Genomic DNA, 11,659 nt, shown 5'->3' on the forward strand with positions numbered 1-11,659 from the left:
TCCTTATTTGATTCATCAGTCCCTGCAGGTCCCCTTGGGCCGAGGCTTTTTGGCTTTGTTGGTCTCCTTGTGGAGCTCCTGTCCTCTCCATGTCTTTCTATCTCCCCCTTCTTCCATAAGATTCCCTGTACTCTGCCCAAAGTTTGGCTATGAGTCTCATCATCTGCTTCAATGCCCTGCTTGGCAGAGTCTTCCAGAGTTCTCCTGTGGAAGGCTCCTGTTCTGTTCCCAGTCTTCTCCAAGTTTCAATGTCTATCCCATTTGCCCTTGTGAATGAGGATTAAGCATCTTCCTCAGAGTCCTCCTTGTTATTTAGTTTCTTTAGGACTAGATTTTAGTATTTTTATCCTATATTAAATGGCTACTATCCACTTATAAGTGAGTATATACCGTGTGTCTTTCTGCTTCTGGGACACCTCACTCAGGATCTTTTCTAGTTCCCACCATTTGCCTGGAAATTTCATGATTTCCTTGTTTTAAATTGCTGAGTAGTATTCTATTGTGCAAATGTACCACAATTTCTGTATCATTCCTCAGTGGAGGAGCAACTAGATTGTGTCCAGATTCTCCTATTATGAATGAAGCTGCTACGAATATGGTTGAGCAAATGTCCTGGTTGTATGGTTGATTTGGATATATGCCCAGGAGTGGTATAGTTTGATCTTGAGGTAGCACTATTCCTACTTTTTTGAGAAAGTGCCAGATTGATTTCCAAAGTGGTTGTACAAGTTTACATTCGCACCAGCAATGGAGGAGGGTTACCTTTTCTCCACAACCACTCAATCATGTGTTCTTCTTTTGAGTTTTTGATCTTAGTTAGTCTGATGGGTGTATAGTAGAATTTCAGGGTATTTTAATTTGCATTTTCCAGATGACTAGAACATTGACCATTTTTAATTAAATTTTTATTTTTATATTAATTACAGTTTATTCACTTTGTATCCCAACTGTAGCCCTCTCACTCATTCACTCCCAATCCCACCCTCTTTCCCTCATCTCCTCCCATCCCCCTCTCTAAATCCACTGATCCTCCTCCTCTTCCATCTGAGCCTAGCTTATCAGGTCTCATCAGGACTGGCTGCATTGTCCTCCTCTGTGGCCTGGCAAAGGCTGCTTGCCCCCCAGGGGTGGTAGTCAAAGAGCAGGCCAATCAGTTCATATCAGAGACAGTTCCTATTCTTCTTACTAGGGAACCCACTTGGATAATGAGCTGCCATGGGCTACGTCTGAGCAGGGGTTCTAGGTTATCTAGGTTATATCCATGAATGGTCCTTGGTTGTAGTATCAGTCTCAGAAAAGACCCCTGTGCCCAGATTTTTTGGTTCTGTTGCTTGCCTTTTGGAGCTCCTGTCCCCTCCAGGTCTTTCTATCCCCCCTTCTTCCATAAAATTCCCTGCACTCTACCCAAAGTCTGGTTATGAGTCTCAGCATCTGCTTTGATCACTGCTGGGGTGGAGTCTTTCAGAGGTCCTCTGAGGTAGGCTCCTGTCCTGTTTCCTGTTTTCTCCTTCTTCCAATGTCTATCCTGCTTGTCTTTCTGCGTGAGGATTGATCATCTTACCCTGGGTCCTCCTTCTTGCTTAGATTCTTTAGGTGTTCAGATTGTAGTATGTTTATCCTATATTACATGACCATTTCTTTAAGTGTGTCTCTGCCATTCCATATTCCTCTATTGAGAATTCTCTGTTTAGCGCTGTACCCCATTTTTTAAAAATTGAATTATTTATTTTGTTGCTGTTTAACTTCTCAGGTTCTTTATATATTCTGCATAATAACCTTCTGTCAGATGTAGGGTTGTTGAAGATCTTCTCCCAATCTGTAGGCTGCCACTTTGTTCTGTTAACAGTGTCCTTTGTTTTACAGAAGTTTTTCAGTTTCACGAGGTAGCGTTTACTGATTGTTGATCTTAGAACCTATGCTGCTGGTGTTCTGTTCAGGATGTTGTCTCCTGTGCCAATGAATTCCAGGCTCTTCTTCACTTTTGCTTCTAACAGGTTTAGTGTGTCTGCTTTTACGTTGAGGTTTTTGATCCACTTGCACTTTAGTTTTGTACAGGATGATAAATCTGGACCCACTTGCATTTTTCTACATGTAGGCATCCAGTTAGACCAGCACCATTTGCTGAAGATGCTGTCTTTTTCCATTTTGGCCCCATGCTTGACTGCAAGTCCCAGAATCTGTCTCATTCTGCTTCTGGCTGAAGCATCCCAGATGACAGTCTAGTTAGGGTCCTGTCTGAAAGCATAGCAGAGTATCATTATTATTGTCAGGATCTGACTCTCTACTGTGGCTCACGTTGCTTCTTGTAAGAAGGGTGATTTTGGATCACAGGTTTTCCTGCCTCACTAGGAGGTGTTCACCTCAGTCTTTATGTCTCCTCCCTCTCCCGTTAGGTGTCTCAGCTAGAATCACACCCATATCCTCCCAGGAGCCTCCAGCTTGACAAAGAGATGCCCTCCCTCAGTTTCCTTACCTGTTCATAGCCCTCTCACCTCCTGCCCGTTCTCCCCAAACCTGATCCACACCTTAGTTTCCCTCCCCATTCCATCTCCTGCCCAGTTTCTCTCTTCATATACTTCTGCTGTCTATTCTATTCCCCCTTCTGAGTAACATTCCAGCACCATCTCTTAGGTCCTCCTTCTTACTTAGCGTCTTTGGGTCTGTGGATTGTAGTATGGTAATTCTATACGATAGGTCTAATATAAGCTTATTAGTGAGTATATTTATATTCTGTGTGTGTCTTTTTAGGTCTGGGTTACCTCACTTAGGATAACCTTTTCCAGTTACATCCATTTGCCTGCAAATTTCATGATTTCCCTGTTGTTCTTCTTTTGAGAATTTTTTTATTTTTATTTTATATTAATTACAGTTTATTCACTTTGTATCCCACCTGTAGCTTCCTCCCTCTTTCTCTCCCAATCCCACCTTCCCTCCCTCTTCTCCACCCATGCCCCTCTCCCAGCCCACTGACAGGGGAGGTCCTCCTCCCCTTCCATCTGATCCTAGTCTATCAGGTCTCATCAGGAGTGGCTGCACTGATTCGTCTATGGCCTGGTAAGGCTGTACTCTCCTGAGGGGGAGGTGATCAGAGAGCCAGCCACTGAGTTCATGTCAGAGACAGTCTCTGTTCCCATTACTTCGAAACCCACTTGGAGACCGAACTGCCGTGGGCTACATCTGTGCAGGGGTTCTAGGTTATCTCCATGAATGGTCTTTGGTTGTAGTATCAGTCTCAGAAAACACCGCTGTGTCCAGATGTTTTGATTCTGTTGTTCTCCTTGTGGAGCTCCTATCTCCTCCAGGTATTTCTATCTCCCCCTTCTTTCATAAGATTTCCTGCACTATGCCCAAAGTTTGGCTATGAGTCTCAGCATCTGCTTTGATATCCTGTAGGGTAGAGTCTTTCAGAGGCCCTCTGTGGTAGGCTCCTGTCCTGTTCCCTGTTTTCTCCCTTTTCGGATGTCCATTCTCTTTGCCTTTCTGAGGAGGATTGAGCATCTTACCCAGAGTCCTCCTTCTTGCTTAGCTTCTTTAGATGTACAGATCCAGCTATACCAATCTTAGGCATATATCCAAAAAATGCTCAAGTATACAACAAGGACATTTGCTCAACCATGTTCATAGCAGCTTTATTTGTAATAGCCAGATGTCCCTCAGCTGAGGAATGGATACAGAAATTAACAATGGAATATTACTCAGCAATTAAAAACAAGGAAATCACGAAAATTTCAGGCAAATGGTAGGAACTGGAAAAGATCATCCTGAGTGAGGTATTCCAGAAACAGAAAGATGCACATGGCATATACTCACTTATAAGTGGATGTTAGACATATAATATAGGATAAACATGTCCAAAACTGTACACCTAAAATTGTCTTTGTTTTTAATCTCTGGGTAGTAAGTATTCCATTGTGAAAATGTACCACAATATTCTTCGGTTGAGGGATACCTAAGTTTGTTTCCAGATTCTGGCTATTATGACTATCTATGAACATGTTGAACAAACAACCTTGTTGTATGGTGAAGCTTCTTGGGTTTAAATACAGTAGTACATATGTTTCTACACGGCTCTGGTTTCTTCCATTTTCTCTAGATGGATGCCCATCTGCTCACTACCTTAGGAGCTCAATCTACAAAACCTGTATGAATTAAATAAGTAAATATATGAGAAAGAGTGGATTGAGGTGAGAGTTCTTACCCCAGGGCCTCACACAGGAACATTAGATGGTTATATGTTTTTGCTGATTAAAAAAACAAAAATCTCTCATACAATACACCCAGACCACAGTTTCACCTCCTTCCATTCCTCACAGTTCTGTCCTACTTCCTGTTTCTCCTCGGTCCACTCCGTCTCTTTGTCCCTTCAGAAGAGAGCAAGCCTCCAAGATACAGTGACCCAATGGGACAAAACAAGGGACAATAAGACAAATACCCCTCACATTGAAGCTGGAGAAGGCAACCCAGTGGGAGAAAAAGAGTCCCACGGGCAGGTAAAAGAGTCAGAGACTCACCAGTTCCCACTGTTAGGAGTCCCACCAAAACCCTCAAGCTAACAACAGCCATAACATGTACACGGAAGACCCGGTGTAGACCCTTGCAGGCCTGGTGTTTGACACTCAGTCGCTATGAGACCATATAACCCCGGTTTAGTTGATTCGGCGGGCCACATTCTCCTGATGTCATCCGTCCTCTCTGTCTCCTGCAATCTTTCCTCCCCCTCTTCTTCAGGGTTCCCCATTTTCCAAGGGTGGGGGACCGAATGAATGTCTCCAGTTCCTGGATGCCCAGGCAGTGTTGGTCATGTGCTCCTTTTGGTGGTGCGGGCCTCAAGGTAAACCAAACATTGGTTAGACACTCTCACATGTTCTGCTGCAACATTGCCCCTGCAAATCCTGCACATTGGACAGATTGTGTGACAAGGTTTGTGTCTGGGTTAGTGTCTGAATTTTTCTTTCTTGATCCTGCTGATTATATTTTGTTCTTTCTTGTTGTTTGTTTTTAACGGTACATTTTAAAGTTCAATGTTCTGACTATTAAAGTAGCAAGAACAATTTTTGCTTTCAAAAAAATCTAACATGTGCCATTTCTTTTATTCAAAAATTATGAAAGTTGAACTCTTTTTAATTCCATAGAGCATTAGTAAAATAGAAATTTGACATGAGCAGTCAATGAGCACAGTTGTCACATTGACTCATTTAGAGAGTAATCTTATAAAAATTTGTTGTGCAGAGGTTTGTAACCCATTTTTTTTCTTTTTATGTTTAAAACTATATCAAATCATTCTATTATACAGACATTTATTATTTAAATTGTGTTATTAAACATAAAATAAAGTATGGCTTAAAAATAATAGAAACTAGATGCACTGCTTAATTGTCAGACATCCAATAAAGGTAACCAATGTATATCCCACTATATCTAGAAAATGATCCTCTGTTCTCTTGGGAGTTGTCTCTGTCATGACCCACAGATTGGCTGTCCTTTAGAAATGAAGTAGATGGAAGTGACCAGGGAAATATTTTTGTAACAAGAAATTTGATTTGTGCTTGAATGAAAACTATTTTGGAAACACAATATCATTTTATTCTTTTAACTAAGGTAATTTCCATTTTCTGACACTATAGACTAAAGGGGAGTCACATCTTCTTTGTGCATTCAAAGACAAAGATACTTTGTCTAGTAAAGATTTTCCTACTAAACTCCACTAGAGTCTCCTTTTGGGGAACAATATACGTGAACAAAACAACAGAATGTGGTTTACCTGTATGTGAAATAAAGGTTGTGTGGGAAGGGAGATGAAGAAGGTGGACATGGAATGCATCTACATAATTTTCATAGCAGTCCACCTTTTCCAAATTACTGATACAATCTTGTATCTGTTCCTAGGATGTTGGTGAACAACGACCCAGAAGACAAACTTATTTCCTCTGCTAGCCATGCAGCTCAACCACTACTTTCTAGGTGGGAGACACCAATTCCTGTCTGCTTCCAAATATATGAATTTCAGTTTATTCATATATTATGACCACTTCTCTGGGAACACATCCATCAAAATAAAAGACATGAAGCAGAATTATTTTTCATGATGAATTTGTATTTAAAAACCTTGTGTATTATAATAAAAGTCATATGTTGGTATAGACAGAAAAATAAAAGAAAAATTTGTAAGGTTAAAAATTTTATAAGGTTCAGTGTGGACTCTGTTTTTATTTCTTCTTTTGTTTATTATTTGTCTATGCCATGTGTTATATGAGGTATATGTGTGTACAGTACATATGCATGATAGTATGAATTGTTTTGTTGATGTCTTCATATGCAGGACAGGATAAGTGCTTATCCACCAATCTTCCCATAATCATCTAGACACAGGGTCTCCTAATAAATCGAAGCTGCACATTTGAGAAAGACTGGCTAGCCGGGGAGCTATTGGGATCACCTGTCTCATGTTCTTAAGCATGCAGAAGATGTGCCTTTACCTACAGATCAATTTTCATCCAATGCACAAAATATTCTTTAATTTAAAGTTCATTTTCTGCTTCAGTTAACATAAAATAATTGGATAAATGGTTTAAACATGCCATTGCCATAATTAAAATGTAGCTTTAAAAATTTTATTACTACCATTTATTACAATTTATTCAATTTGTGCCCCGGCTGTGGCCCTCTCTCTCATCCCCTCCCAATCCTACCCTCCTTCCCTCTTTTCCTCCCATGCCCCTCTCCTAGTCCACTGATATGGAAGGTCCTCCTCTGCTTCCATCAGACCCTAGCTTATCAGGTCTCATCAGGACTGGCTGCAATGTCCTCCTCTGTGGCTTGGCAAGGCCGCTCCCTCCTCAAGGGGAAGTGATCAAAGAGACTGAGTTCGTGTCAGAGACAGTCCCTGTTCCCCTTACTAGGTACCCAATTGGAGAGTGAGTCTATGGGCTACATCTGAGCCAGTGTTCTAGGTCTTCTCCATGCAAATGTTCTTTATTAGTATTTCTCTGTCCACTTTCTCCATCTCTCTCTATTCTTCTCCTAATGATCCCACTTTAGCCCCCATGTTCTTTTATTTATTTTCTACCTTCCAAAATTGAGATGAAGCTGACTATTTTCATTCTGGTAGGACTGGCTTATGTCTCTTAACACAATGCCGTCTAGACTCACCACTTTTCCTGCAAAACATGCTAATTCCATTCTTTCTTATAACTGAGTAAAAATCTATCATATATATATATATATTCCAAATGTTTCCATATACCTGTGGATATTCAGCTGGAATGATTCTATAACACAGCTATTTTGAATATTGCTGCAGTAAACATGAGTGTACAGGTATTTTTATAGTAATTTGGCTTGAACTGATTGTATATACACCTAGAATTCTTCCAGAAGAACAACATGGACCTTTAGATTACTGCTTATCACTATGAAAAGCAGCATCTTTTCCTGAAATATCACTAACCTGATTAAATATTTTCTTGGCTTCTTATAAAAAAATGATTTTGATTTACTTAATGAGTTTATTCACAGCCTCTTTCACATCCTTATTCCTCAGGCTGTAGATCAAGGGATTCAACATGGGGAAAACCACTGTGTAAAAGGTTGAAACAATTTTGTCCCTATCCAAAGAGTAGCTGGACCGGGGACGAGCATAGATGTAGAGGATGGAGCCATAGTACAAGGTCACAGACATGAGGTGGGAAGAGCAGGTGGAGAAGGCCTTGAGGCGGCCCTGGGTGGACCTGATCCTCAAGATAGTGGCAATGATGAAGAGATAGGAGGCCAGGATGAACACAATGGGGAGGATGACATTGGAAGCCAAGAGGAAGAACAACACAGACTGAAAGCTGTCCTTCTTGCCACAGGCCAGTTTCACCAGGGGTGGGATATCACAGAAGAAGTCATCAATTACGTTGTCACTGCAGAAAGTCAAGGCAAAAGTGTCTTTGGTGATGATAATAGAGTTAATGAAGCCACCCAGATAGGAGGCTCCCACGAAAAATACACATAGTTTTAAAGACATGGCTTGTGAATAAAGCAGTGGCTTTGAAATAGCCATATAGCGGTCATAAGCCATGGCAGCCAAAAGGTAACACTCAGTATAGTCCAGTGCAGCAGAGAAGAAGAACTGAGCCACACAGCCAGCAAAGGAGATGCTCTTGTCTTCAGAGATGCAAGTTTCTAGGATCTTTGGAGTGTAGACAGAAGTCAACCCAAGATCCAGGAATGATAGGTTTCCAATGAAGAAATACATGGGCGTGTGGAGCCGGGAGTCATTGCAGATCAACATGATGAGGGAGCTGTTTCCTGCCACAGTCAGTGTGTACACAGCAAGGAACACTATAAACAGCACCTTCTGTATCACAGGGTCTGTTGTGAATCCCAACATGATAAACTCACTAACTGTATTATTAGTCTGCTTCATGGCTGTAAAGAATTTAACTTAAGAGGGGAGAAAATAAAGTTTCCAATTGAATCATTGTACTGAATAAATAAAAAATGTTGACTAAATACATGTCTTGAAAATGTAATTAGTGATTTTTTTTGTGAATTTAGTGATATTTAGTTTAATTCAAAAAATAAAAAGATATTTTAACATTATTAAAATGATTCAATGTTATATATTATACATGAGTTCATAATATAAAGGACTTGGCATTTGCAAAGTAATAGTCATTGAACTATCAGATAACTATAAAGTACATGCTGCATTTCTCCTTGTCAGATAAAAATAGATCCCTAGTGCTTAATTCATTTGACCAGATATCCTCATAACTTTGTACAATTTGATCAGCTAAAAGAATTCTGAGTATGATACTTAAATTTTCTGCCATCAAGTGAATTCAAACAAGCATGGACTTTGAGTAACCTTCAGCTGCTATTATATTACTTTAAAAATAGATCTTACTTATAACATTAGTTTGTGAGCTTTGTAACAAGCATATCCACTCTCACCTTGGTGAGCTGTCTGTCTCAGTAAAGTGTCATGCAAGAAGGAAGACCCAGGTTCAATTTTTAGCTTCCAAATAAAATTCTGTGGATGGCAGCACATGACTGTAATACCAGTGTAGGCAGGTGAAGACAATGCATTCATGAACATAGGAACACAACCATACCACACTCATCCAACCACACTCTCAGTATCCATGTTCTTGTTTCCCCAACTCATTATATTATTTTAAAATCCTAACAATTAGATCAAATTAACTGGCAAAAAATTTGTCCAACAAATTTTTTGCTTTTATGTGTGAAAAGCAAAATTTAACCTATGCAGCATTTAGCAAAGCACGTTTCTTAAACATTGATTATATGACATACATTCAATAGGCTAAAAAGTGTCCCATCAAACCACCAGGAAATGTTATGAAGTAACTGTTTATTCTGATTATCCAAAGTAAATATTTATGAATACATGGTTCAACGTGCTAGAATTCAGAGTGGACAGAGCCATGAGTCAAAACTAATTGTTCAAGAACATATAACCTCTGTCCAGAGCTGTCCAGAGCTGTCCAGAGCTGTCCATCTAAGAGAATTCCGAGATCCCAGATAATCTGGGCACGAAAGAGAATAAGCAGAATCTAGCAATCAGCCTTTACATGAGATATGAAATATTAATATCAAATGTCACTGGGATAAATGCACTTACTCTGTGAGTAAGTGCAATATAATATGTTAAGATCACCGTCTTATCTGATTGTGGGAGGTCAAATTGCTGACTCCGATAAAAGCAATGATAACATTTTGTGTGCAATTACACGGTTTACACAAAGAAGGAAGCACATTTTCATGTGTGGAGAGTGAGCCACAGTTGCCTGTGAGAAAAGATATTTCTAGGCAAGAAAAACATTACCCTGGAACAGAAGGTAAAAATCAAAAGGACGGTGAAAGGATGGTGAGAGAGTGGCAGGTCTCGCTGGCATAGAATATGCCTGAAGAACAGTAGATATTGAGTTACCTCAGATGACAATAGATTTTTAATGAATATTCTTAAAATTTGAACTAATCATTATTTTTTAAATCTAAATAAATGTGGTATTAAATGCTATACCCTCATCTTCCAGAATATTGACACAGAATACTGACAAGGAATATTCATGTCTTTAAGACCAGATATTCATGTCTTCATGACAATACACTTTTTTTCAAATTTAAATAAAAGAAAATTATCTAGTTTACTGTCTGTCCCCACCGAAGAGGACGCCACCTTAAGAAGAACATGGTCCTTAGGAGTCAGTTACAAGCAAGAGACTGAAGAATTGGGAAGTCCACCCTCAGCTACACAGCAAGTTCAAGGTCATCCTGGGAAACCTTGAGCTACATGAACATTAACCAAATCCAGACTCCAGTGAAACTGATTGTGAAATCTAACCGAAAGGAACTAGTTTTTCATCTCACATTCCTTGACCCAAGAATGTCTGATCATCCTGTTGTCTTCACTGACAATAAAGCCCAGAGGGATAGTCAATTATTCGCAGTGTGGCTACTGAAATGTGAGGGAATTATATTTAAAGTACATGTGATGGAAACATTTCCTACGAGGACAGCAAGTTGTCTTTTATCATAAAGAGCTATTGGAAACCATGTCTTCAGCATGACAAGTGGTCACAATGCGAGAGCAAGCAAACCAGTCAGAGATCTGAGTTGCAAACTAGTAAGAGTATGAAACAAAATCCATTGCTATGCTCACCAATTTTCGTCAGGTTTGATACACGTTGCTCAATTCCCATATATCAACGACTTTGCTTCTAATGGAAGTATAACAGTTGCTACTTTTAGATATGATACTGTAAAATTTATGGTCAAAACATTAAAAATACTCACTGTTCTTTCAAATTAGAGAACATACGTACCGACCAAAGTCAACGCTTTGTAAGTCTTAGTTGTGCCATATGATACTTGAAAAAGACATTACAACATTGACAATTGAGATTAGAACAGCAACAATGTGTCAGAGTGAGGTAAATATTAAATAAACTAACGCATGCTCAACAAAGGGGTTTTGCTGATGTTTATCCAATATTCTGACAGTCACACTAGAGTGAAGTTTAGTGTCAGAAAAATGTTGGCGTACCAGTAAACTTTTAAACTAGCTTAAGTCCTTAAATAATCAATTGCCTCCCCTATAAGATATACACACATCCCCTCTGTAATAATGCAAAAGTTATAGATAAGATTGTAGTTAAAATTAACAGACACATTTATCTATTTATTTATTTATTTATTATTACTTACATTTTATTAACTCTGTATCCCAGCTGTATCCTGCTCCCTCATTCCCTCCCAATCCTACCCTCCCTCTCTCATCTCCTTCCTGTCCCTTTCCAATTCCACTGATTGGGGAGGACATCCTCCCCTTAACAGACACATTTTTTAAAGAATATCAAACTATATGACTTCTAAAAGTAGTAATTACCTGGTGGACATTTACTATTATGCTGGGTTTTGATGGCAGATGATTATAAGGATAGAAAATGATTTATAATTATACAAATGATTGAAAACTATAAAATTGTCTTTTTTTCATTTCACTGTTTTCTTCTATTCTGAAAAACTTCCTGCATGCAAATTACTTACAATAATGCTCCATTCATCCTTTCTTGAGCCCATTATTTAAATTTTCATCTTCTAAAATAATTGTGATTTTTTTTGAGATCCAAATTTCCTGATTCCAGAG

The 11,659-nt window shown here is 39.2% G+C and overlaps 1 protein-coding gene across 1 annotated transcript; it reads right to left on the reverse strand.

Moving 5' to 3' along the window:
• Window positions 1-7,492: 7,492 nt before the first annotated feature.
• On the reverse strand, window positions 7,493-8,410 carry LOC110561649 (olfactory receptor 9G19). Its single transcript, XM_021658158.2, has one exon. It carries the CDS (start codon window positions 8,408-8,410, stop codon window positions 7,493-7,495), a length of 918 nt encoding a protein of 305 aa, XP_021513833.2.
• Window positions 8,411-11,659: the final 3,249 nt, after the last annotated feature.

Source organism: Meriones unguiculatus, chromosome 8 (genome assembly GCF_030254825.1).
Source record: "Meriones unguiculatus strain TT.TT164.6M chromosome 8, Bangor_MerUng_6.1, whole genome shotgun sequence".
NCBI classification, from domain to species: domain Eukaryota; kingdom Metazoa; phylum Chordata; class Mammalia; order Rodentia; family Muridae; genus Meriones; species Meriones unguiculatus.

Bases quoted from the DNA above. Each gene is read 5' to 3' on its own strand.
- LOC110561649 (XM_021658158.2), bottom strand. From the start codon at position 8,410: ATGAAGCAGACTAATAATACAGTTAGTGAGTTTATCATGTTGGGATTC.